General features: G+C 51.4%; 9 protein-coding genes across 9 annotated transcripts, besides 2 other annotated features; 3 read left to right on the top strand and 6 right to left on the bottom strand.

Annotated features, from left to right (window-relative positions):
* Window positions 1–1,595: 1,595 nt before the first annotated feature.
* On the top strand, window positions 1,596–2,485 carry CTRU02_208941 (proteasome regulatory particle subunit; the record flags this gene model as incomplete). Its single annotated transcript, XM_036726110.1, has 2 exons — window positions 1,596–2,144; window positions 2,210–2,485. The coding sequence occupies 2 exons, from the start codon at window positions 1,596–1,598 to the stop codon at window positions 2,483–2,485; spliced, it is 825 nt and encodes a 274-aa protein (XP_036582302.1).
* Window positions 2,486–2,964: 479 nt separating this feature from the next.
* Window positions 2,965–6,903, bottom strand: CTRU02_208940 (coatomer subunit; the record flags this gene model as incomplete). Its single annotated transcript, XM_036726109.1, has 6 exons — window positions 2,965–3,207; window positions 3,262–4,361; window positions 4,412–6,310; window positions 6,375–6,694; window positions 6,753–6,802; window positions 6,874–6,903. 6 exons carry the CDS (start codon window positions 6,901–6,903, stop codon window positions 2,965–2,967), a joined length of 3,642 nt encoding a protein of 1,213 aa, XP_036582303.1.
* An 837-nt stretch (window positions 6,904–7,740) lies between these two features.
* CTRU02_208939 (UDP-glucose:glycoprotein glucosyltransferase) lies at window positions 7,741–12,289 on the top strand (the record flags this gene model as incomplete). The annotated part of the gene is made up of 3 exons (XM_036726111.1): window positions 7,741–7,874; window positions 7,931–9,104; window positions 9,161–12,289. The coding sequence occupies 3 exons, from the start codon at window positions 7,741–7,743 to the stop codon at window positions 12,287–12,289; spliced, it is 4,437 nt and encodes a 1,478-aa protein (XP_036582304.1).
* A 306-nt stretch (window positions 12,290–12,595) lies between these two features.
* Window positions 12,596–15,068, bottom strand: CTRU02_208938 (DNA repair and recombination protein rad54; the record flags this gene model as incomplete). Its single annotated transcript, XM_036726112.1, has 2 exons — window positions 12,596–14,999; window positions 15,055–15,068. The coding sequence occupies 2 exons, from the start codon at window positions 15,066–15,068 to the stop codon at window positions 12,596–12,598; spliced, it is 2,418 nt and encodes an 805-aa protein (XP_036582305.1).
* A 652-nt stretch (window positions 15,069–15,720) lies between these two features.
* On the top strand, window positions 15,721–17,793 carry CTRU02_208937 (heterokaryon incompatibility protein; the record flags this gene model as incomplete). The annotated part of the gene is made up of 1 exon (XM_036726113.1): window positions 15,721–17,793. The coding sequence occupies one exon, from the start codon at window positions 15,721–15,723 to the stop codon at window positions 17,791–17,793; it is 2,073 nt and encodes a 690-aa protein (XP_036582306.1).
* Window positions 17,794–18,008: 215 nt separating this feature from the next.
* On the bottom strand, window positions 18,009–18,932 carry CTRU02_208936 (putative SAM dependent methyltransferase; the record flags this gene model as incomplete). The annotated part of the gene is made up of 3 exons (XM_036726114.1): window positions 18,009–18,596; window positions 18,653–18,818; window positions 18,871–18,932. 3 exons carry the CDS (start codon window positions 18,930–18,932, stop codon window positions 18,009–18,011), a joined length of 816 nt encoding a protein of 271 aa, XP_036582307.1.
* A 311-nt stretch (window positions 18,933–19,243) lies between these two features.
* Window positions 19,244–20,197, bottom strand: CTRU02_208935 (mitochondrial carrier protein; the record flags this gene model as incomplete). Its single annotated transcript, XM_036726115.1, has 1 exon — window positions 19,244–20,197. One exon carries the CDS (start codon window positions 20,195–20,197, stop codon window positions 19,244–19,246), a length of 954 nt encoding a protein of 317 aa, XP_036582308.1.
* Window positions 20,198–20,266: 69 nt separating this feature from the next.
* On the bottom strand, window positions 20,267–20,587 carry CTRU02_208934 (mitochondrial carrier protein; the record flags this gene model as incomplete). The annotated part of the gene is made up of 1 exon (XM_036726116.1): window positions 20,267–20,587. One exon carries the CDS (start codon window positions 20,585–20,587, stop codon window positions 20,267–20,269), a length of 321 nt encoding a protein of 106 aa, XP_036582309.1.
* An 867-nt stretch (window positions 20,588–21,454) lies between these two features.
* On the bottom strand, window positions 21,455–22,204 carry CTRU02_208933 (uncharacterized protein; the record flags this gene model as incomplete). The annotated part of the gene is made up of 1 exon (XM_070205176.1): window positions 21,455–22,204. One exon carries the CDS (start codon window positions 22,202–22,204, stop codon window positions 21,455–21,457), a length of 750 nt encoding a protein of 249 aa, XP_070061251.1.
* Window positions 22,205–22,921: 717 nt separating this feature from the next.
* Window positions 22,922–23,251: a sequence feature (Protein overlapping with rRNA (CTRU02_208932, KAL0936717.1) was converted to a misc_feature.).
* A 2,483-nt stretch (window positions 23,252–25,734) lies between these two features.
* Window positions 25,735–26,055: a sequence feature (Protein overlapping with rRNA (CTRU02_208931, KAL0936716.1) was converted to a misc_feature.).
* The last annotated feature ends 291 nt before the right edge of the window (window positions 26,056–26,346 follow it).

Here is a 26,346-nt window from a genome sequence, read left to right as displayed (position 1 = left end):
ACCTGGTTTGAACCTGGTTGGAGAGAGAGGGGCAGATGCGGGAACCTATCACGGCACTCAATAAGAAGGGCTGCATATTTGGGGCTATTTCGAGCCCTTCAGCAGTGGGTGTCGAGGCCAGATTTGACTGCTTTGTCTGGTCCTTTAGGCGGACGTGCCAGCATCACACAAATGGTAAAGACAGAGAGAGCGAGCGAGCCTGAGGGCTAGACTCGATGTCCCCTCTCGTCTCCAGCATGGACTCAGAAAAACCCCAAGCCTTGAGCTGAGCCGAAACTCCGACGAATTCGCATAGCATGGGTCATTTTCCATGAGTTTCTGTCCAACATCCCGGGCCCCCTGAACTCCACGTCTTTGACAGAAGGCCCCACGACCATCATCCGATCCTAGCCCATCTCATCTCCCCAACTGTAATAGTCTGTCTCCTGGGCTGTGCCTTACTGCTCTGTTAGCTGCTGTGCTACTATACTAGGAAAGCCTGGCACTCCCCAAGGCGTATTGCGGACACTACCGTGGCACACTACTATGTAGCTTAAAGAAGCAAACGGCTGAAACATTGTGTGAAATCATCAACGCTCTCAGCTCTCCCATAGCCGCAACCATGTCGTGCGCGACTTTGCTGCATTTCAGGACTGATAGACCCTGACCAGAGCTTGTTTTGCTCTGAAATTTTTGCTCAGAGTATGGCTTGTTTACTACGTGCACCATCACTCAAATAATTCTTGCTGTGCACTTCAGTTCCCTTTATGTCCGGATCGCCATGACTGCAATCGATTTGTATGAATTGAGCCATTGATGGAGGAAGGCTAGCAAATGGTGCAACTCGTAAGGCTGAATAGCTGCCACGCCGGCGCCGTCCAGCTGTGCTATTAACACATCGAATTGCACCTGAAGTTCATCACGAGAAATCGGCGCAAAGTGTGGCTTTTGATGGCTGCGGTAGACTGCATCAAAGTGCCAAGTCTACCAGGGAGTGCCACTCACAACTACTGAGTAGCAGTATGCAGCTGATGAAAATTACTGCGTGGTAAGCCACTACACGAATGCAAGCAGGATACCCTAGGAAGGTTCCGGCTGCAAGTCGCAGTTGAGCGTCTGCATTTCAGACCACCGCCTACAGAAGGAAAGCCTTTCGACCGCCACCGAATGGGAACGGCAAGGAAGCTACCTACTACGTACATAGTAGTAAGGTAAAAGACGCTGCCCCACCATGGCGGATATCGGAGAGCCAAACTTCCGTGGCACGTGAACTCACCTCAGCAAAGCACCTGGAGCTTCAACCCGCCTTTCTAGTCCCAATCAGGCTTAGCGCTACTACAGGCAGACCCCAGGACGGCTCTTTCCAGCTTGACGGCACCTTTCGTCAGCCTCTCTCAGCCTGCTGGGCCAAACACCATAGCGGTCCGATCACACAGCATCTGGACAGAACATCATCATCACAACCACAGCTACAGCTACCCTTTCAACCAACCCCACCACTACACTCTACCCGTCTAAGCATTCAATCCGAATTCACAAAAGCCAACAAACTACAAACTCGGTTCTGTACCGTACACGCACATATATACAAGAGCAAACACCCCGCCGCAGCCAAAATGGCCGACCGCAACCTCCAACAGATCATCTCCCAGCTCCGCTCTCGCGGCTCCTCGCTCCCCTTTGCCGAGTCCTCTTCTCTTCTCTCCAAGGCAAAGCTTCACCTTCTCCAGCTCAACGCCCTGACCCCGAATCCCCAAACCTCGTCAGACCTCCTCGCCCTCGCTCGCGAAACCTACGAGCTGGGCGCCCTCGCCTCTATCCGCGCCAAGAACCCGGATGCCTTCACTCGCTACGTCCAGCAGTTGCAGCCTTTCTACGAACTCCCGTCAAATGTCTTGCCTCCCAACGTCGCCGAACGCAACAAGGTCACCGGCCTCTACCTGCTGCTGCTCCTCACCCAGGGCCGCTATGCCGAGTTCCATTCCGAGCTTGAGAGTCTGGCCAACCGTGAGGGTGGTGGCGACAGCGGTGCCGTTGAGAGTGACAAATACCTCGGATACCCCATTCGCCTGGAAAGATGGTTGATGGAGGGAAGCTATGACCGTGTGTGGAACGCTATGAAGAGCCGCGAGGTGCCGTGCGAGGAATACGGAGTCTTCTCAGAGGTAAGCTTTTGTTCAGTCATAGTTGATACTGTAGCGGGACTACAAGCTAACACTCATACACACAGATTCTCACTTTCCAGGTCCGTTCTGAAATCGCCTCGAGCAGCGAGCGCGCCTACCCCAGCTTGCCCATCAGCTCCGCCAAGTCCCTTCTCTTCCTTGACTCCGAGGGCGATGTCATCTCCTTCGCCCAGCAGCGCGGCTGGATTCTCAAGGACGGACAAATCTTCTTCCCTGACTCCGCCGAGGCCGCCGAGGACGGTACTCAAGAGAAAGAGATGAGCCAGATGGTGATAGAGAACACACTGGGCTACGCCAGAGAGCTGGAGACCATCGTGTAAAAGGACACACAGGGGAGGAAAGTGAGGCGGTTGCTTTTACTGTACTACTAATATCACGCGATAGACCATGAAATGGGGGAGTGCATGGCCACTGGAATCCAGGCTTTCGGCGTTTGACGATCTCAGCAGCGATTGGCACGTCCGATGAACAGTGACCATGTCTGGGGCGCAAAGCGCACCTTTCTGCAATCGCCTGTTGCGTAGCTGTCCACGTCATGAATATGATGAAATAGACGAAACATTTACACAACATTATCACTGCTGCCCAATAATGAGAAAAACATAACCCGCGTCGTGTAATGATCAAATGATGACATATATTCGTCTCCCGCAAACTATTGCTAACAATCAAAAGTCTGGGACTTCATTCAGACCTTCGGCCCTGTCTACAGTAACTTTTTCCCAAGACCACCAACTTCAGGCCGAGAACGCTGCACCCTCCGGCAGCTTTTTGTTTGAAACCCCATTATACTGCCTTCTTACGCAAAGAGCTTCAGGCCACTGCCATGCTTACCAACCTCGCACACCTCACAGACCTTGCAAACGGTTCCCTTGTACTTGGTGTGGTATTTGGAGCCGTCAAAGGCGCACTCCTCAAACGCAGTGCCGCTGTAAATAGGAGTATGGCTTGCTGCGCAAATCTCAAACTCGGCGAACTGATCGAATTCAATCTCGATCGCGTCTGAAGGGTTGCGCTCACACTGGGCCTTTGCCTTCTTGGCCTGTACAATTGTCAGTTGGGCAAATTTTGGTGGCAGAGGTGAAGTGTTACTCACGTTTTCAGTCAGCTTGCTGGAGCCGCCGTTAGCGATAATGCGGTTGGCAAAGCTCAGAGCCGAGTTATAGTTCTTGTTCCTCATCGCAAGCTGCATTGCGTTGTGCAGAGCAAGTTGACGATGAGGAACCTCAATCTTCGGGATAGTGAAGTAAGCGGACAGCTCCAGGCTGCGCTTGAGCTGATCGGGGCTTGTGCCAAGCTGGCGGCGGCTAATCTCAATGTCCATGGCCACAGCATACTCGCTAGCCGAAGTAATGAGTTTCTTCGCCTCGGCGACCTCGCTCTCGCTGGATACAGCGTTGATAAGGATAGCATGAAGAATACCCTTGAAAACCAGCAGGCCTTCGTCGAGCTTATTCGTCTTCATAGAGTTGTAGCCCTGTTGGAGGTCGTTGGTGGCAAGGAACTCGAGGTCACGAGGCACAATAGGCAACACCTTTCTCGGGTCTGTCTCCTCAACCGTGCGTCGGACATAGTTGATCAGTGGAGGAAGACCAGCAGAAGCCGGCAGATATGTCCTTGATGCCTGGTAAACCTCCAGGAATCGAGGCTTGAGCGGCGCGAAGTTGACAGCTCCAACTTGTCTGTTGAGAAGCTGCATAGCTGACTCGAACGAGCCACCTGCGACGTGATCTACTGCCAGGGGAGAGTTGCGAGCCCAGAGGTCGGCTTCGCTGCTACCAGCACCACCAGCCTCTGCGCTATCCACATTCACAAAGTCGCTGTCAACCTCGGGAACAATGTCTTCACCCAAGTCCCAGCCTGCGGCATCCTCATCGTCATCGGCATCAATAAGGTTGCCATTCTTGGCAGCACCCTCGTCGTCAGCGGCTTCATCGAAACCGTTGGCAGCTGCAGGCTGGTCCTCCAGCGACAGACCCTCGACCTGGCCGAGGAGAGCCTTCTCAAATACAGACACCGACGTCGCCTTGGTGGGCCAGTTGGCCTTGAAGGTAGGAACGACCGGCTTGGGGGGAGTCAAAGCCTCTCCAATAGTGGGAGTCTCCAGCTGATCTTCGGTGAGACCGGTCGCCTCAAGAATAGCTTGGCACTCTTCCTCCAGGCCGTGAGACTTAGCTGTCATGTATGCAAGAGGGTCTAGGACATGTTAGTATATATATTGTGTTTTGCCGTCAACTCTGACTTACAAAGATCAATTTCCTTGAACATCTGAATTCTGTCTTCAATATCGCCAAGGTACAAGGCGTTCTGGAATCGAGCAGTGAAGTCGCCACGGTGTTCGGCAATCTTGGCCATACGGGCAAGCTTAGAGTGGTCACCAGTGGATAGGTACAAGAACGACAGCTTGTCGAACTGCTTGAGCTTCTGGTAGGCCATCTCGACAATCTGGTGGTTGCCGTGGGCCAGGGCCTCGGAGCTCAATCTCTGCCAAAGCTTAGGGCGGTCCAGCTCCTTAGCCATCTCAACAGCGACATCGAGGTTTCCACACTCAATGGCCAACTCGAACCGGGTAGTAGGATCCTGGACGAACTGCAGGGCAATTTCAGGGTAGCCCTTCTTCTGGAGGTAGGAAATGATGGACTGGCCAACGAGACTAGAGTTTTGGATGATGTGAAGCATCTCCTCATAGTTTCTCTTGACGAGAGCAAGCTTGAAGCGGTACTCAGTAGGGTCAACTTGAAGAACCTTGGGCTTCGCCGCTCTATCAAGGCAGTAGACGTTGCGACCCTTGACACGAACCAAGTAGACAGTCTGGTCAAGAGTACGCACAATACCATTGTCACCGTTGAGGAGCGTGTATTTGATGTGGTTAAGAGTCGAGTACAGCAAGACACCAGCGTCATCCCAGGTTGCGCTCTTGATCCGAATGGTCTCATGCAGAGTGCTGACCTGCTCGAGAGTCTTCGTAACAATAGTGACGTTGTGCTTGCTCAAAAGGGCGGCATAGAGGCCGTCGTTGGACCAGACAACATACTTGACACCGTTGACAGCCAACTCAGCGACACTCTTCTTCTGCTGGATATCGTAGAGATGGACGGCGGTTGGCGTGATGATCAGGAGGTTGCCGGTGCCACCAAAGTAGATGTCGCTGGTTCCGACGGGGGGCTTGAAGGAGCGAGTGGTGTTGTTGGACAGGTCCTTGATATCGATTGTCTGGCTAGAAGAGTTCAAGACGGCGAAGCGGTTGCGAGCGACAAAGATAGCAGAGTTACCCTGACCACGCTTCGACTCGGTCGGCTCGATCGCACCAGATCCATCGCGGGGAAGGTTGATCAACTCGTAGGATCCGCCATCAGAGGGAGAAGTAACAAGAACTGAGCGCTCAGCGGGGTTGTAAGAGAGGGTTCTGGGAGGGGTCCACGGGCTGCCAAGTTTCTTCAGCGACAGCAGAGTCGGGCTCTCGATATTCTTTGGGAAATCATAAGACCTGACGTGCTTCTCCTTGGTGATGTAGAAAAGGTTGTTCTGGTATACTGCAGAGGCTGGTCTTTCCCTCTCGAGCTTGAAGACCATGACACCGTTGTCGTGGCCAGCAGCGAACAGGTTGATCTCAGGATGAGCGGCAATAACCCAGAAACGGTCGTTCTCGCGCTTGAAGGATTGCACTGCGGTACGCTTGTTCAGATCCCAGACACGAATCGTCTTGTCTTCGCCAACGGAAAGAATGAGGTCCTGATGCGGGTGGAAAAGACAGCCAGAGGCATTCTGGAAGTGTCCTCTGCAAGTATCAACCTCCCACGCCTTAGTTTCGCTCATGCGCCACAACTTAACAAGACGATCGTCGCCAGCAGACACAATTAGCGGCATGGTAGGGTGGAAAGCAACCCAGTTGACACCACGATCGTGGCCTTCCAAGACGAACTTAACGACAGCATCGGTGTTGCCGAACATGTCGGTCTGGTTCTGGTTCGCGCGCGCGACCTGGTCTTCGAAAGTCATCGACGTCGGGGCCGAGTGCTTCTTGCGGAGGCCGGAAATGTCCCAGACTCGGACAGACTGGTCGAGGGATGCAGAAACGACGAGATCTTCCTTCGGATGAAATTGAGCGCACATGGCATAGTGGTTGTGTCCTGTCATTGTGCAGACTGCATGTCATGGTAGGTTAGCCTTATCCTTCCGCAGTCAAGGGATCCTAGGGGTTGAGCGCACTCAGAGAGCGATTTTGCCAGTTCCATATCCTAATGGTCTGGTCGTCGGAAGCCGACAGAATCCATGGCAGTTCGTGATGGAAAAAGACGGTTCTGACGTAGTCGAGATGGCCGTTCAAAGTGAACAGGCACCGCCGGGTCTGGTAGGACCAAACCTTGATCTTGTAATCGTCACCTCCCGACACGAAGAGGGGCTGCGTCTTGTGGAAGTCAATTCCTCGAACGGGACCATCGTGTTCTTCGAATCGGTCGATCAATGTTCCCATACGGTAGTCCCAAAGTTGGATGGTGGAGGAGTGAAGGGCGACGAGAATCCATGGTCTGGAAGCTATACATCAGCAAGGGGGGGCATCTCGATGCGGAAAGCTAGGAGGCTCACCTCTTAGGGTGGAAGGCGATGCCCTTCGCGCGCGAGGACTTGGACTCGAACTACAATCTAAGTGAGCAATCGAGTCCATCCCTAGAGATTCTCGACTCAATGCGCCAGGGGCGGGCCATACCTTGGTCAACATGCCCGAGGAGGCCTGCATTTTGGCGGGGAGGTGAAGCCGGAGCTTCTAGCAACCAGCAGGAGAAACAGGCGGCACCTCAAAGAGAGATAATCAGGTGCAGGCCAGCTTACCGACCAGAATCAGGTGCAGCTGGAGACGGGGGAGGATAGTGACATTCACGGGTCACGGAGAGTTGAGGCGCGGTGAGAAGTGGTTGGATACGCAGAGGTAGGCAAGATACGTAAAGGCCACTTCCTCGTCTCAGGCCCCTAGTAACAATTCCGCTTCGTGGCCATCTGTAAAGTGTGGGTTGCTGTGGGTCCAATGGCGCCGATTGACAGGAGCTGCCGCATCAGAGTTCCGCCGGGTTCCGGTGGCTCACCGCCCGCACACTGTGGCTCTGCTGTGCACTCCAAAAAGTGCCTAATGGTGCCAAAACTGCTGCCCCGCCAGTAGGTCCGTTTTCTGCCACATGTTCCGTGGACCTAAGACCCCTGGAGGACCTTGCGCTAGTCCGTTTTTGGGGAGCTCTTTTGTCAATGTGTTCAGAAGCCGCAATCACTTACACCTTGGACACTGTACACTATCTCACAATACATATCTTACCTTTAGTACAATACACCTAAGCGGGCATATTTCTGGAGCCCCTCCAAGCATTCTTGCAACAGACAGCCATGCGACAGAGGTGATAAACACATTAATCATCAGGCACCCTTGCCTTTTCTACTCGTCTGTGAAGAAAAAGAAAAAGAATTCCAGATACGATCCCAAATTGTTTCCTGCAAGACCGGATAGAACTTCTAGCAACCGGCGACTGCAAACAACAGTTACCACGGAGGACAGCCTTGCGCCGGTCGTCGCCTTTCCTCCTACACTATGGTGCGCCCGTATCAGCTGCCAATGGGCATGGCCCTGACGCTGCTAGCAGCCGTCAATGTCGCAGCAGTTCCTTCGGTCACTGTGGACATGAAGGCGGCCTTTCCATCTGGCCCTTATCTCATCGAGCTGCTGTAAGCCGTCTCTGTGTCTGTCTCGGCACCACTGCAGAATTAACCTTATACCATAGCGAAACTGCCGCGGGTGAAAACGCAACGTCATATTTCCCTCTTCTCGACCGCGTTGCCGGTGGGCATTTCAGCGAATCCAAGACCGACAAGGAAGTCTACGACAAGTTCCTCCAAGTCCTCAGTGAAGATGGACACATCACAACTCCTGAAGCTCTCTCGACCTTCAAGCTGGCCCTGTCCTTGAGGACAGCAGCCCCGCGAATTGAAGCTCATTATCAATACTATCGAACGTCTGTCGAACCGAAACTCGAATCCGAGGTTCAGGATGGCTGTGAGGTATGGGCCGAGTTGGGAGGGAAGCAATACTGCAATCCGTCTTTGGACAGTCCCAAAGACACAAAGTTGAATGAGGCGAAAGCCCTGCCGTTTGACAGGACATTGGGATCAGGCAAAGAAGCTGTTCTCTATGCAGACCCCACCTCTTCAGCCTTTGGCGCATTCCACAGCGCGTTGGCGCATAAAGCTCGTAACGGCGAGGTCGAATACCGACTGCGCTACACTAAGCCCGCAAATAGCTACGATGAGGCATTGCCCGTTAGCGGCTACGGAGTTGAGCTGGCATTGAAGAGAACTGATTACATTGTCATTGACGATCGAGAGGCCAACACCGACGATTCCCAGAAGAAAATCACATCTGAAGAAGTGTTGGATACTGAGGAGGAAGTGACAGACCTTAAGCCGTTGGCAAAATCAGAGCTGGAGCAACTCGGCTTAAAGGCTGCTTCCTTCATCATGCAAAATCAGAATCCCTTTGAGGCATTGCTCAAGCTTACTCAGGATTTTCCCAAATTCTCTGCCTCAATTGCTTCCCACAATGTCTCAAAGGACTTTCTCGCCGAACACCAACAGAACCGTCAACAACTAGTACCAAGCGGGATGAACGTTCTTTGGATGAATGGTGTTCAGCTCATCGAACGACAGATTGAGGCCTTCACATTGATTGACCTACTCCGACGTGAACGCAAGTTGATTAACGGTGTTCGTGAATTGGGCTTTTCAGGGGGACAGGCCGTATCGCTGCTTGGCCATCCCAAGGTAGCCGAATCTAAAGCTGATGATGAACCCCCTCGTTTTGACTGGACGGATGACATCGAAGAGGGTAAGGTCATCATCTTCCTCAACGACCTTGAGAAGGATGAGCAATACGCCGAGTTTCCCACAGCTCTTATGTCTGTACGTGCAACACAAGCTCCCCGTCAAGCCCTTGTTTGAATCTAACTCGTCCGCAGCTCCTCCAGCGCGTTTATCCCGGTCAGCTTCCGCCTATCCGCCGAGACATCTTTAACCTCATCGTTCCTCTCGATTTCTCAAACATTGAAGATCTCAACGTTCTCGCCCAGCTCAACTCCTTTGTCAAGCGAAAGATTCCTATTCGTTTTGGTCTGGTCCCTCTGACACCCACCGATGACGCAGTCGGCATTGCCAAGATTCTTTACTATCTTGTTGATACCTACGGCCTCGAAGCATTTATTGATTACTTGGATGCTGCCATGCAAGCTTCCAAGTCGGATAAGGCGGATGCCAGCAGCTTTGAAAAGGCGATCAAGGATAAGGAGTTGCTCCCAGATGCCAAGGCTGTGGCTTTTGAGGGTGTACTGCAGTCTGAGGGCGCTGAGAAAGTGGTCAGACTTGCTCAGCAGTGGGCCAAGCGACTGAACGTGAACACACCTGTTCCTCCTGTCTTCATCAACGGTATTCCCGTTCCACGGGAAAACAACTGGCTTCAGGCCATGAGCATGAAAGCGACCAGCGATCTGCAATCAGTTCAAAAAGCCGTCTATCTGGGTATGATTGATGAGGAGATGTGGGTTCCAGACTTCTTCCTCGAGAAGGCTGTCAAGCGACGTAATACTTATATCTACCCCGAAGACAACAAGTCTTTGAGGATCTTGGATGTGAACAAGATCTACACCGATCATGACAGTCTATTCAGTAAGATTCCGGTTATTGAAGCTTACGCCGAATCTACGAAGGAGAACTGGGCTGTGCTCACCGTCGTTGCCGATGTCACCTCTGACGTGGGAGCGGCCCTTCTCCATGCGGCCGTGGCGTTCCGTCGTAACAACCCTGGCGTTCGTCTTGATGTTGTACACAACCCCGAACTCCCTGCCACAGCTTCTTCCGTGAACGCAGCTCTGAAAAACAGCGGTGAAAAGCTCGCCGAGGCCGAAACTTTGGCCGACATTAAGGCGATTACTGACGCAGCTACCGGCGATTCAGACGGCATCCATGCTGCAGCTCTTAGCGAGTTCCTTTCTTTCGCAGCGATCAAGCCCGGTTCCAACGTGCTCGTTTTGAATGGACGCGTCGTTGGGCCCTTTACTGTAGAGGAACCTTTCGAGAGCGACGACTTCCAGTACCTTCTCGAGTTTGAACAAAATGCTCGCATCCTTCCTGTCTATGCCGCCGTCGAGGAGCTTGGCTTGACCGACAAAATCTCAGGACCTCTGGCAGCGGCCAAGATTACATCAGTCACAGCTCTCTCGACCATATCCGATTTGCCTGAGGGCATCTTTGAGTCCGCACCCTCGATGCGCATCAGCGCCTATGACACCTGGAACTCAACTTATACTGCCATTGAGATTGGCAACCCAGAAACTTCAAGTATCCATCTCGTCGGCGTTCTAAACCCTGCAAGTGAGCAAGCTCAACGATGGGCGCCCATCTTGAAGGTTGTGTCCGAGTTGGATGGAGTGTACTTGAAGCTTTTCCTCAACCCGAGGGACAAGCTTGATGAGCTACCTGTAAAGAGGTTCTTCCGTTATGTCCTTGAGTCTGAGCCCAGCTTCGATGAAGTTGGCAAGGTGCGCGCACTCGGCGCCTCGTTCAAAAGCTTGCCTTCAGAAGCTCTCCTCAACGCCGGCATGGATGTCCCTCCTTCTTGGCTCGTTGCGCCTAAGGTTTCCGTTCACGACCCCGACAACATCAAGTTGAGTTCCATTAAGACAAATGTCTATGCTTCGTATGAGCTAGAAAGTATTCTCATCGAAGGGCACTCTCGTGAGGGCAAGACCACACAACCCCCGCGTGGCGCACAGCTCGTCCTGGGCACTGAGAAAGAACCTCATTTCGCTGATACAATCATCATGGCCAACCTTGGCTATTTCCAATTCAAGGCCAACCCAGGCTTCTATAACATCCAGCTCAAGAAAGGAAAGACCTCCGATATCTACACCATTGACAGTATCGGCGCGAAGGGATGGACGCCTGTGCCCGGTGATGAGGGCACTGAGGTGGTGCTGATGGACTTCCAGGGCACAACCTTGTATCCGCGCCTCTCCCGCAAGCCTGGCCAGGAAGAAGCTGACGTCCTCGCGGAATCGACTGACGACAACAGCATTGTCGGCCGCGGCCTCAAGTTCGCTGAAGGCATCCTTGGAAAGAGGAAATCGGCCTCGGATGAGGAGCATGCCGAAATCAACATCTTTTCCGTCGCTAGCGGCCACCTCTACGAGCGTATGCTCAACATCATGATGGTCAGCGTAATGAAGAACACCAAGCATACGGTTAAGTTTTGGTTCATCGAACAATTCCTCTCGCCCTCATTCAAGGATTTCATCCAGCACATGGCGAAAGAGTACGGCTTCAAGTACGAGATGGTAACGTTCAAGTGGCCTCACTGGCTGCGCCAACAAAAGGAGAAGCAGCGCGAGATCTGGGGCTACAAGATTCTTTTCCTCGATGTGCTCTTCCCTCTCTCCCTCGACAAGGTCATCTTCGTCGACGCCGATCAGATTGTTCGCACCGACATGATCAACCTCGTCAACCACGACCTTGAGGGCAAGCCGTACGGCTTCACCCCCATGTGCGACTCCCGCACCGAAATGGAGGGCTTCCGCTTCTGGAAGCAGGGTTACTGGGCAAATTACCTCCGAGGTCAGCCCTACCACATCTCGGCCCTGTACGTCGTCGATCTCCGTCGGTTCCGCGAACTCGCCGCCGGAGACCGCCTGCGTCAAACCTACCACTCTCTCAGCGCCGACCCCAACTCGTTGGCAAACCTGGACCAGGATCTGCCAAACCACATGCAGTTCCAGATCCCCATCCACAGCCTACCCCAAGAGTGGCTGTGGTGTGAGACTTGGTGCTCCGACGAGAGTCAGCGCGAGGCCAAGACGATTGATTTGTGCAACAACCCGCAAACCAAGGAGCCCAAGCTCGACCGCGCTCGCAGACAGGTTCCCGAGTGGACCGTCTACGACGACGAGATTGCTGCCCTGGACCGTAAGCGCAAGGGCCTGCCTGCCGAGGCACCCAAGAAGGAGACGGTGCCTGACGTCGTAGAGGAGAAGAACACCAAGAGCAGGAACTGGGAGGAGCCGCCTGCGGAGAAGACGCATGTGATAGACGAGCTGTAGACTGTGGAAGAAGCTTCAGCTTAAGCATTATATACGCAGCAATAGAAAGCAGAGCCAAAGTTGCATTGCAAAATATTCATCGCTTTATCTGATTGAGCAAGTGACGCCTAGTGACCAGGAAAACATGTACGACATGAACAGCAAATGGTCTATTTAAACCCCGTTTGGAATGATCGCCAGTGCCCAACAAGCAAAGTACGGCATACGCCTCCAAAAACGCCGTCGCCAACCTTCATCGAAAACACAAACTCCAAAGTCACATCCCCCATCCTTATCGCCTCATTATGAAATCATGCATCAATCCGTCTAGTGGGAGATGTACTGGAAAACAGCCGACACCTCAGGCTCGCCACATTCCTGCCTCAACAACAAATCTTGAATGGGCTTCAGGCCCTCATTAATAAAGTGATTCCAAGTACTCGTGTCACCGTATAGCATGGCAGGCGATTTGATATATTGCCTGCCATCAGGCTTACACCGCTTACACTTGAAAGTGTCGTGAGTATCGGAGTTTGTACCTGGCCGATACTGGAACAGTTCGCGTAAACTGTCTAGCGAAAAGTGGCGCTCAACGTCTTCGGCGGAGTCAACAACGCAAGAGGAGAGCGACTGCTTGTGTGACTGTCGCTGGAAAATCTTCTCCTCGATAGTACCTGTGGCGATGAAGCGGTATACGAAACAATCCTTCTTTTGCCCATCACGCCATACACGAGCAAGAGCCTGCTGGTCTGCAGCAGGGTTCCAGTCAGGATCGAAGAGGACAAGGCGGTTGGCGCCAATTAGGTTGAGACCACAGCCACCAGCCTTAGAACTGAGGAGAAAGACGAACTCATCACCGTCAGGGTTGTTAAACTTGTCAACAAGCTTCTGGCGCTTATTAACGTTCATAGTACCATCCAGACGAAGACATCCGTACGCTCGCGAACGGCACAGCTTCTCGAACAGGTCAAGTGTTTGAGTGTAGTTGCTGATGAGAACAATTTTGTCGTTGGTGTCCTGGCGAATGCGGGCCAGCATGCGATCAAGGACTTGCATCTTGCCCGAGTACCAAGGCTTGATGTCTCTGTCGCGGCCACGCGCTTCTTTGGGAACATAGTCTTCAGGGTAGCAATTTTCTGATCCGGGCAGGTCCTCTGCAAGATTAAGCAGATCCGGATGATTACAGAGCTTCTTGAGGATATTGATGGCCTTCAGCGGCTGGCTTCCCTTGCCACGAAGAAGGGCCTGGATATCCGGACTGGTAATAAAGTAGTTGTAGAGGTCGAGTTGGAAAGGTGCCAGATTGCAGAACACCACATGTTCGTACTTGACGGGGAGATACTTGGACAAAATGTCGTTCGTGCGGCGAATGATGAATTTGTTGACGATACCAAGAAGCTCGGATAAACACTCGTCTCCCTTCAACCTCTCGGCCTCGCTGGCATCGGCATCTCGTCCGCGTAAAATAGGAAGCTCGAATCTCTTGCGGAACTCCAATCGGGTACCAAGCAGATCAGGGTTGGCAAAGCTGATCAGAGAAAAGTACTCGGACAAATCATTTTGAATGGGCGTGCCAGACAGAATGACACGTCTGGTGACGTTGAGATTGTTGAGAGCGCTGAAAGTCTGACTGTCGCCGTTCTTGAGTCGGTGACCCTCATCGCAAAGCATCAAACCGATCTTGGTATGCTTCAATTCCTCGACATTCAGACGAAGCGTTTCGTAAGACACGATGATAACTGGCCGCGTGACGGATCTGCCACTAGCGATGGCCCACTGACGAAGTTGTCGTGTCAACTCCTCCTTCGATGCCTTTCCGTCAATCGCAAAAGGGGTAATGGCATCAGCGCCCAGCCACTTCACCAGCTCGTTGGCCCAGTTTCGAACCAAACTGGACGGACAAGCGACAATTGCTTTCTGAATTGTGGTCTTTCCTGCATCAGGCGACTGTTTCAAGAGAGTCCACAGAAGCGTGATGCATTGCAGTGTTTTGCCGAGACCCATCTCGTCGGCCATGATGCAGCCATTCGCCTTCTCCTCGATCATGCCAGTAACACACTTGTACATGAATTTGACACCCTCAACTTGATGCGGTCGGAGGACTTTGGCTAGTCTTGGGTCGATGACAACGGGAACTCGTGGGTGCTCTCCCTCGACCTTTTTCTTTATGCCAAGGATTTCTGCCAGGCTCTTGTGAACAAGAGGCGCGTCAATCTTTTCTGGTTCGGCATCCTTCTTTTCATCCTTTTTTTCCAGCTCTTTTGGTTTATCGTCCACCGTTGGGTCATGGAGCACAATCGCAAATTCGCCACTTGGGTCATGTAAAGGCTTCGCTACAAAGACAGCTCCGGTGCGCAGACCAAGAGTAGGCGGGGGTCGATTGGGGTTGTATGCGGCAGAGTTCTTGTTGATGAGAGGAATTGAAAATGCCTTCCGGAACACGGTTGACTTGTCCTTCGCCTGGAAGACTGGGAACTTGTTCGCGTCTCGATTGGCTAGGGCAAGTCTGTCGGCATTGGTCCAAGGCTTGTCCGCGTCCGCCTCGCCATCGGCACCTTTATAATCGACCTTTCTCCTCTTCCGCGCAGGTCGGTCAGTCGATACGGTTCGTGTCGCCGATCCAGGGCATTTGAATGGTTTGTGTAGCTTGTCAATGGACTGGGGAGTTGGCCACCTCTTAGATGGAACATTCTCCTTGTTGGCGCCTGGGGTGGCGGTGACGTCGACAGTCCTTTTAAAATGGTTAGCAATTAATCCTAGAAAACAAGAGAAAATGATAGGAAAACCGATCGACGAACATTTTGAGACGCGATTGGCAAGACTGCACGTCTGCAAATACAGAAATGTACGACTGCAAAACGAATAGTAGCACAGAGCAGGGGTGGCGGATGAAGATGGAGGGGGAGAAAGAGTCCCAGTCCTGGTTGTTGATCTAAAGAAAGCGCGACTTGACCCGCGTCGCCACTCAAACACGCTGTCACATGGATAGTCACATGATCGCATTAGGCAGCCGCTCCCCACTTAGCTTGTGATTATCTAATCATAAACATCGTGTCGAAGCTATTCGCTTTATCACTTTCACTGACACTTTAGACTTCATACTATCTAACCACACACGTAGAATTTCTATTAGCGCTAATCTCATCATCTTTTCAAAGGTCCCATGGGCAGCACACAGTCATTCGAGTCAAATCTCAACCCTCAATACCCCTAATTGGCCAAGTAATGGAAGGATGCGCAGTGTTGAGAGCCAGGGTACTGGCGTTGCTTTAGTCTCCTCCCTAAACATGCAACTAACGCTTCTCGAAGGTCATACGTGGCTGACCAACTCGTGATGTATCGCTTTTCTTTAATTGAGGATTCAATCGCGGGACTTAAACCAGACTTTCTCCTTGAGTTGTGGAGTTTGAATGTGTATCTGTAGCACAAGTCCTGTTCTCCGGTGCAGAAATATGTGTTCTCGAGCCAAGTTTCAGTACGATCATCCTATCGGCAACGACAGGCTTCGCCTTATCCGCATTGTGGGCTGCGGTCTTTCTGGGTCTGAAAAGCTTGACCTTGTTATTGAAGAACATCCTCTCACAAGTCTTCCGCAATACCATGCCCTGTCTTACACCTGGGGTTCGCCATTTGCAGACGAAGAGCCCTCGTCAGAAGACAATTTGGTGACGATCCTTGTCAATGGCTGTGAATTCGACATTTTTCCCAACTTGCACAATGCGCTACTCTGGATCAGAGCTCACAACTCTTGCGACCTATACTGGGTCGACGCCATCTGCATCAACCAGAAAGACACCATGGAGCGAGGCATCCAAGTGGGCATCATGGATTGCATATACAAGTCAGCGCACCGAGTTGATATCTGGCTGGGGCCCGTGACAGAGGGGCACTTTCCTGCAGAAGTCTCCAAATTGATTCACACAATGGCCGACAATAAGCGGGCTAGTTCTGCATACATCAGAGAGAGAGCATTCCTCGACAACGACGCCTTGAAGAGATACGGACTGATAGCCGTGTCGGAGTGCGTCTGGTACGCTTTCATTGCGTTCTTCGATCGTAAATGGTTCAACCGAGTCTGGGTCGTGCAAGAAGTGGCATTGAGTAAAGACGCCTGTGTGATTTGGGACGATGGATTCATTCCCTGGGAGACGGTTGCGAACTGCTGCGACTTTCTCTACGATAGCCACCTCTATGAACAGCTGTCCGAGATGCTTTTTGATAATAACCCAACTGTGAAACGCGTCCACATCGGCAGTAACGCATCAGGCATCGTCGCAATCCAACGATGCAGGCACGATATCCTGACCGGTTGGGAAAGCATGACACTTGATCACATCATCGGCTTTCCATGTGTTATCAGTGGTGACCGCAGCAATAGAAGTAAAAGCGGCGGCGCTCTCCTACTTCTCATGCTTGGCCTGACTATCGGTGTTGAGGCGAGCGATCCTAGAGACCAGGTCTTTGGCCTCATTGGCATCCTCAATCTTCTTCTAGATGTCAGTGGCCGTGAAAGAGCAGAATTGGAGCCAGATTACCGCGAATGCTCAACGGCAGTCAACGTTTTTACCGACGCGGCCATCTTCATCATGGAAGAATGCAAAAATCTCACCTTGCTCACCGCCGTCCCCGATGATGCGGTGAAAAAAGTCCCCGATCTTCCATCATGGGTTCCTGACTTCGCAGCAAACGGTCCCTCGGCATTCCTAGGTATGAGATGGCCAGACCACGAAAGGTACTTTGACGCTTGCCGCTCATCGCCAGCCCTCTGGCGCATTGAGAATGACAGCATGTTGCATATCAAGGCCTTTTGCATCGGAAGCGTGACGTTGTCCGGAGAGATATACTCAGAACTGGCCGTGAATGGAAGCTTTGCCCAGTGGGCCGACTTCTTGATGCAATGCGACCCCGTTTACAAACCAACAGGGCAATGCCGCGTCGAAGCATTCTGGCGGACGTTGATAGTCGACCGAGATCCCTTCAACCATCCTGCTCCGTCTAGGCTTCAAAAGGCCTTTCACCACTGGATCGCAGATCACATAGTATGGGAAGTCTATTGTGCTTTGAAGAAGGGGGCTGATTTGATGGAGTACTTGGCAAACTTGGACAGCATGCAAAAGCTCGCAGACTCAGATGTTAGCAAAACGGTACCGGACTGTGGGGTTATCGAAAAATACTTGAAAAAGCTGCAAGATTGTGACAAGAAAGAGGAGGTGAGCGTTCTGTTTGAGGGTTTCAGGCACCGATGCCAGGCGTACGTCAATTTGGCCTTTGAGACTCTTTGGGAACGACGTCCTTTTCTCACTGACACCGGATATCTTGGTCTTGGAAGCCAGTCTCTACAGGTCGGCGACTCGGTTTGGATAGTGGCAGGATGCCCTTCGCCTCTGGCTCTCCGTCAGATACCAGTGGCGTCTCCTTCGAGTCTCGTTTACCACAGAATAGTAGGTGAGACCTATGTTCATGGTATCATGCACGGGGAGGCCGTTGTCGAAGGAGTGCTATGGGAGGACATTTGTATCAGGTGAACACGTTGGTTTCTTCATTGTATGAAGATGCGTTGTTTGGTTTACAGCTACATCATTGAGCGAGATGCTAGCATAAGCACAATATGTTTTTTGATTGATTTTTTGTTAGCTTCATCCGAGGACTTAGATTGGGACTCGGAGCATCAGTCAGAAATGGATGGATCTCGAACTGTTTGCGTTTGTAAATGGTAACACAATTACAACTACCCATGAATCTACAAGTCCGCTAGTCTAATGCTCTTCGTCGCAGCCGCAATTACCAGCTTCCTTTTCAACCCGCCAGGCCGTCCAGTGACTTTCTCGGGTACATGACTGACTTCATTATTGACGATGTACACAAATTTGCCATCGTCACATCCGGCATCCGCAAACCATTTCCGGAAAATCGCTTCACCAAACACATGATGATTGGTGGTCTTTAGCACATCATGCTGATGACCAGCGTGCGTGTCGTGGTGAGCTCCATGTGCATGGGAATGCTCCGCTCCCTGGACGTCCCATGCCGCTGGCTGTTCATTGACATCCACGCCTTCGACAGCGATGAGAACGCCACCGGGCTTGAGACGCTCCGTGAGGCGAACCAGCATGTCGGGCGGGTCATCGAGATGGTGGAGTGCCAGGGAGATGATTGCGGCATCGAATGACTCGGGAGCCGCGAGGGATGCGTCGGTGGTGAGATCGCCTACGATGGCGTGAGCCTGGGAGGGCTCGTAGCCCAGGCGGGATGCGCATTCGTTGAAGCGGACTACAATTGCTGGGGCGACGTCTATGCCTAAAATCTCGTCGACGAAGGGTGCCAGAGCCTAGGATACTTATTTTAGTCGAATAACAGGGAGAAGTCGAGTAGATGAGTAGGTACCCAGGAAGCGCCTCCGGATGCGCAAGCATAGTCCAGCAGTCTGACTGGGTTTGAGGCATCACGAGGACGGAGGCCCAAGTTCGGGGCTTGGGTGCGAAGGAACTGGGCTAGTTGTTCGGTCAAGACCTTGAGCCAGTCTTGCTCAAAGAATGTGCTGGCGTTTGTGCTGAAGCTCGTCAGTTTTTTTATGCAACCCAAGCTCATGTAGGATGACATACTCCCAGAAGACACGGTTGGATTCCACAAGGGACGTAGTCTTGAGATCACCTGCAGAAGCCATAATCGCGTGTGGTGGCTGGAATGAACCCTTTCAAAGTTTTGTTTATTGTGCTGGAATACATACCATTGAGCCTGGACTATTCATCTATTTTATATCTCTCATTTGTAAATCCATATGATAAGAACGCTCCGCACCTAAAATCAAAGTCTCCGCGTGGGCGGAGAGTATTCGGCAACTTTTTTCCCAGTATCGCAGCATGGCAAACATGCGGGGGACATGTAAACGACCATCAGGGTAGGCGTAAGGCGACTTCCCTAATTAGCGCGGCACCTAGCGCATGTCTTACAATCCGCCGGACCGGACCATTGCACCTATAATGGCTGTCCAGACTCAGACTCTATCATGGCAGCAGGCCTTCTGCGGCCTTGGCCCATTTCATACATGACCCATTCGTACACGGCCCACTGAACCGCGTTAACGACGAAGGCTCTGACGCTGCAAATAGTCAAGCCCCTGAAGAAAACCTTCATACCACCTTCTCGGTACGCCTCTCGAGCGACCTGTATTGCGCCGGCCCGTCTCGGGGCCTCTGACCCCTGTGTAGCAAGGAGCGGCGTCGTTTCCGGCGACCTTTGGAACGCCTGGGTCTGCACGCGTGTTTTGATGACATCTAGGGGAAAGATGCTCACCCACGTCACGATACCGGCGAGCCCACCGCAGAAGAGAACCTTGGCCGCCTCCTCACGAAGGTTTGTCTCCGGCCCAGAGTCGGCTGTAGCAACGCCCATCCAGCGGGTGCTGAGCTCGTACGACCAGAAGTAGAAGCCATAGCCGACGCTGTCCCGCAGCGCTGTTACCACGCCACCAAAGTACAATCCCCTTAGGCCCTCAGCGCGCCAGACATCCTTGGTTATAGCCCAGCTCGATGCTGGCGGGGAAGAAAGTTGAGCTCGACATTTAATCAGCTCCGTAGGCGTACTGACTACCCAAGTGGCCAGGCCACCGACTGCACCGGCGATCCACGTGGTCCACAAACTGGACTTCACGTTGAGGGCTGAATTAAGGGCCGCCTCGGTGCGGTTGTAGGAGACGAAGAGTAGAGCATTGAGAGCGCCGTAGCCGAGGATCGGGGCAGCTGAGCCGGATACTAGAGAGGCAGGGGTTTCGAAGTGACGGACGTAGGAGGATGCGGCGGCTGCGGGGATCTGGCCGGGAGGAGGAGCGGTAGGAGGGGCTTGAAGACGGACTTTGAGGAGATCAAGAGGATTGCCGATGATGATGCCTACGGCACCGCTGACGTAGCCAGCCCAGAAATCGGCGGACATTTTGTTCAATTCGTATATTGGTATCTGGACAACGTCCTTGTGCAATTGTCGAGTTTGCTTGGTTTCAAATCACGAATGCCGGTACAGGCCGCGGGTATCAGGGTCGCGGTAGTGGTTGACGCGGGCCTGGGCGACGGCGATGAAGGTAATGATGCCGAGGTAAGAGACCATCCATCCACCACCAGCTAGGGCCCAAAAGCGGGCATTATTCAGGGGGTTCGAGTTCGGCTTGCGGACGCGGGTGAGGTACTGGTAGTGGAGGAGATGTGCAAAGACAGTGCCTCCGAGGATAGAGGTCCAGTTATCGGCGACCCAGATAGAGCGGGCAGAAGGAGGGCGGAGCGGGGTCGATGAAGTCCCGGGGGAGGGGCGAGGCGGATGCTCTGACATTTTTGGTGGTTGTTCGCTACCTTTGAGACCGACTTGAGGAAAGTTGCCGGGGCCGAGATCTGGATCCACTGTTAGGGAAAGATGCGGATTCGAGCACGTGAAAATGCTACGGGGGGAGCGCTTGGTTGATCTGCGGCTGGAGAACTCAATTGGGCTCAAAGGCAAGTCGAACTCGAAGTTGAAAGGTGTGAAAAAAGAAACGCTAACTGGTAACGTGACGCGAATGGAATGTGGATTCTTTGGAGAGACGTCTTCGTCGCCTGATTCTGGCTAAAATTGTTTTGTTACTGACTGGAAAATACCCGAGAGGCCCCCAATTTCGCGTCTATCTCGTCTGACGTAAGAGGGGGGGCGGATCCCTGAGAGCCCTGTGATTTGGGGTAACCTTGCAGAAGCCGAATATCAACGGTCCAAGCTCACCCCCATCTTTGGATGACGGCTGTGTTATGATCACTCCAACCGTAATAGCGTTACACTATTAGTCTTCATCCCTCCTCTCATCTATTACACACCTCGACTTTGACTAAACATTATTTCTCGCTCGGTCTTTCAGGAAATTTTAAGACTTGCTTCTTTCGGGCTACCGGTAAATTTTGCCGGAGAGTGAAAAGCACCATTCTCAAATCACACAATGTTTTGTAAAACAACGATACTAACATTGAAATCGGAAATATTGCGTCTACTTTCAGTCCCAAGGCTGAGAGGAAAAAAAAAAATTTAGAACCAGGTGATGGTTGAAATCCGCCTTCACGCTCTTGTCTCGGAAGCTATGTTGGATAACTTGCCCCAGTCTTCAACCAGTTAAACAACAGCACAAACTTATCAGTAAAAGTTGCCGAACTTGTCCATATACTGAATAACCTCTATCTATTCCTCGACTGTAGCGTCGATTTCCGTTCTCAACCTTTTTGCGGCCTCGTGATACTCTGCAACAGTTGTTGGCTCGTTGATGTTCTCGTAATTTTCAAGCATAACCTGGAGCAGCTTAAGACCGCTGAAAGCGACCAAATACTTCAACTGTTTCTCGAAGTCATCCTCGCAAAGTATCATATTCTGGATCTGACGCAGCTGGTCTCCATAGCATGTTTTGAGCTTAGTTATGGTTTTTCGGCCGTCGTCTTGACCAAGTCGCAGAGTGTCGTCGCGAAGGTTGATAAAGAACCCTGAACTATCCAGTCTCGTGTTCTCGATGCGAACAAAGGACTTTAGACAGCATGCTCGAGATTCTTGGTTGACCCACAGCGCGGCAGGACTAGTACATTTATCGAGTGGTTTGCTGTCTTCGTCTCGGCTGTTGTAGTCGCATTCTAGCCATGCAGACTTTCCACCTACTGGGTACAGCAAAGGAAACGTTCTATATCTGCCATTTGACTTTGCTGTAGTTTCGCGGGAAGCAATTTCGAAAACTCTTGGTCCAGGGAAGGTCTCTTTCCATATCATTAGGCGTATCTCAAGTGGTAAGTGGGGAAACTGAGTAAATGAAGTAGCCATAGCTGTTGTGGTTCTGCCCAACCCAGTAGTTTCGATGCAGGCGTGGAAAGCGTCAATAACTGTAAACCTTGCGGTAGTGATGAAATGTAATGATGCTTCCTTTGATGTCTCTACAACGTTTCCCATGCTTGATTCTTATACTTTAGGATTTTCCAAGTCTGGCCAAATACACTACTTCAAGATGTGAACTAAAGCCAATAGTGGCTCCATGCAGGGATCCAGCTTTGTGAGCCAACAACTGCTCTAACTGATCACGAATACAGCAACAAGGTTCTCTGCAAGGATACTGCGTTTGGAACCAACAGTGGCTCTTAGATCACGACGAGTAAAGCGACAAATGTAGGGATCCAGTGTCGTGAGCCAACAATGGCTTTGAGGTGATTACGAGTAATGGAACAGTACAGTAATAACACCCCTTGCAGCCTGATAATGAATCTCTCCCAATCCTCTTTGTCTCGTGAAGAGAGAGGGTTGGGGTTATTGGCTTGTGTGTATGTACACAGCCAAAACTGGCGCTTGCTAGGATGCTTAATCGTGTTGAATGCCAAGAATGGTTGACTGGTAGATTACCCAGACTTGAGCAACAATTGGCTCTACAGAAGCATTTGGACAAGGCTCTGCCCCAAAAAAAAAAAAAAAAAAGCCAAATCGATCCGCAGGGAATCGGTGTGCACTTCCAATATCAGCTTTGTCTTTCGTCAAACAGGTTTGATAGAAAAACCCAGGGTTATCGATCCATGCACTGCGCTCGCGCAACTGGATCAAAAATGCAAAACATACAACACGAGGTATTCGCTGGTCGTCACCGACCCAACTACTAATCCGGCCCTCATTGGCTTATCTATGGGAGAGCGGACGGGATCCCGAGTTTTCCAATGGGTATGGTCGTATGTGACAGTATTTGGAGTTAGAGTTGCTGATAAGCAACTACACTTCATGCTGGAGACGAACATGAGAACAACGAATATTAGCTATGACGCCACGAAAATTTCGATAAATACGCCCTTTGAGATAAAAAATTCGGTAGCGATGATTCCTTTTGGTTTTGCTCGTCCCAGGGCAACATGCATTTGGCGAGGCCGCCAGCGCATAGTGCAGCTAGTACTTGTGCTTGAAATAGGAAGAGAGCTCGATCCCACGGAGGCTGATCAGCAACTACAAGACCAAATGTAAGCCTATGTGAAAAATGTTTGAATCTCCTCAACGAGTTCAGCAGGGGGTCATACTTCCTGTTCGGTTGGAAAAGCTCTCCGCTGATTTTTAATCAATCTGCGAGTTGTTGTTGGGTCTCCTTGTCCAGCTCTCTCAACCTGTCGCAAGTTCGTTCAATCCATGCTGCGACTCCCCATATCTGCACCGAGCTGCGTTCTTTTCGCCTCAAGTTCGATTCTCCGTTCGTTTGGCTGCGACTCTTATCCTTATCATACACTCTTCCTCTCGGGAGGCTGCCGGTTAAGCTGCTTGGTTGTCACGGAGCTTGCGTTTCTCTCGGCCCTCTGGAGCTCTTCAATTATCATGAGAACTCAAAATAATGGGATGGTTCAAAAAAAGAGTGGAAGGACCAACCCGTGGACCTCCCTATGAGGCAAGTGGGACGTACCCTTGGGCTATTTCCGAACAACCAGGCAACCTCCCTACCTTTCTGCCTTTCTGTTTACACAACCTTCTTGCATCTAAAACTGTTTTAATTTAGAAAACTCCCCCCACCACCGCCATTTACATGAACCAAAGGATATCTATATCAGCGTTACTATCGCCCGTCTTTCGGTGCCCGGGGTGGGAATCACACCCAGATGACGTTGATCCGAATCCAAGTATAAGGGACCCGATGCATGAGGTAGGTAAACAGCACCTCGTTCCAGTCTTTTCTTCTTTCCTTCAGTTTCTGTTTTGGCGCGTTGTTTCATATTGCTTCACTATTGCGGGAGGGAACAGTGCTGCGATGAGTGTCATGAGTGTCACTCCGGGCTACGCTTCTCGTGCAATCACTTCACCTTTTTCCTCGCTTCTTCTGTTTTCTACTTTCCAATCTTGGTTCCTGCTACATTCGCCAACTAGCATGGCCGAAATCAAGACCCGCTCCAGCTGCGCGTCGAGACCTGGTACAACAGCACTGGCAGAGTCGGATAGGTAAATCACTCGACGGGCAATGATGATTTTCCAGCACACTGTTGGCGGAAGTTCCGCTGATATCACGTCAATAGCTGCTCATGGTTATGTCTGAGCCCGTCATCCATCACTATCGCTTGGACTTGGGATGTGAGTATGCATCCTTCATCCATGGGTGGGAGGCATCGGATCTCAACGGCACCATACTGCCAGTCATCTGTGCATCTCGTCAGGGTCCGCAGAGGTTAGTTATGGTCTGGGACGCAAGACGCAATAGCGAACGAGTGGAATTACTCTGCCCCGTGTGGTACGAGACAGCCATGGGGAGGGTCACTCGTAGACAACGGGGGCTCTTGGGCTTGAGACAGGGATGAAGAACGACTTCTGCAAGTCGATGATCTGAGTCTTGGGGGCAAGTGGATAAGGATTTTGGGTTACATGAGCGCTGGGGACAAATGGATGCTGATAGTATGGTGATACATGACCTCTCCACTGGGGAAACAGGCTGCAGGATGAATCACGATATCGTGGAGCAAAGAAGGCAGTCGAAAGAAAGGAAATTCACTTAACGGCTATTTATGCTTATTACAGATCGATTCAAATTTAACTTCTACAAGCTTATTCTAATTAGATGTTTAGGTGGTTTTCGTTCGCGTCTGTTGCGCGCCCTGGATTTGGCATGAATCGCCAACGGCCAAATCGCAGGTATCGGTGACGGGAAGAAAGTCGACTTCGATGATCTCGACTCCTCAATGAAGTCGCCGAGCATGAGTTTCTCGGGCTACAAAGGCCAAAAGATCAGCCTCCAATGGCTTGGTACATTTTTCACTTGACCACCTTACCTATCATCACCAACCTATGGGCACGACTTGCTGGAGACTTGAAACCACCCACAACCCTTTCTTGGTGGTCATATCCGAAGGGCAGGACGCTGTTATTTTCATCACGCCGCGAGGTTCAGATTTCCAACGACTTCACCCATAAGCGAGTGTGACCATGGACTTAACAGTACCCATCCACATATCTTGCCCGTTCTACCACGCTTTTCGGATTATTAACATAGGGAAATCTGGCAATGCATATGTTGTCAAACTTTTCGACCACTAATCCAACTTTCACGACACATGAGACGTGGCGAAATGAGGAACTGGCACAGCTTGTCATTCTAAACGCGCAGGCGAAACTTGGCGGGCTGCGGAAACCAAACAGTCAGTGTCAATATCAGTGGTTTACCGGCAGATCAGCCCGCTACCTTGAGCTTCTTTGTTTCCGAGAACATCACTTCCAATGCCAGTAGAGTCTTCTGGGCGACCCAAAAGTGGAAGTTGTTGAGAGGATTATCCAAAAGGAAAGCTTCAATCTCCCCGCCTCAACCCCTAGCGCTAGCACGTTTGAAATTGCAACGTCCTTTATAGCGAGCATCTTCGCTTTAGTGGTACCCCACAGAGGTCAATCGCACTTCGCCAAAGCCTTATGCGCTGGCTGAGCTAGGTACTCGCCACATTGACGAGTCTCGGGTATGGTGGAGGATGAAGATGAATAGGCAGATGAGACTCGATAAAGTTCATTGTCATGAGAGGGAGTGTGTTTCTCATGAGCAAGTGAAAGAAGTATTGCGCTACGCTCACGTCGGCAAAATCAAAAGAAAAACATACAACACCAGGTATTCGCTGGTCGTCACCGACCCAACTACTAATCCGGCCCTCACTGGCTTATCTATGGGAGAGCGGACGGGATCCCGAGTTTTCCAGTGGGTATGGTCGTATGTGCTAGGAGTTGCTTTTCGAATAGATTATGAATTACCCAGCCAGATTTGGCGAGACCTTCGATGGGCTAGGATTACATCACCCAGTCTACCCCTTGTGTAAAATAAGACTTAGACACTAGCTCCATCTGCATTGTAGTCATTTTGGATTTCTCTCAAATTAAGAGACCCTCTATTGTAATGTTGGGTGCGTAAGCAAACATGAAATGGATTGGTTGTAGGCGAATGTCACTCAATATGATAACGTATACCAGGCCTCATGACGGATTTGCGCATTCAATCAGGTAGCACACGATTACAAATCTTTCGACTCATTTTTGCTCAGTTGGGAACTATCAAGGTTCGCCAAGACTTTAATGTTTGCCGCTGACTTCTCGGGGCTATTCTTCTCGGA

The sequence above is a fragment of the Colletotrichum truncatum genome, assembly GCF_014235925.2.
Source record: "Colletotrichum truncatum strain CMES1059 chromosome Unknown Contig_0005, whole genome shotgun sequence".
NCBI lineage: Eukaryota > Fungi > Ascomycota > Sordariomycetes > Glomerellales > Glomerellaceae > Colletotrichum > Colletotrichum truncatum.
This window is presented reverse-complemented; position numbering and strand designations above follow the sequence as displayed.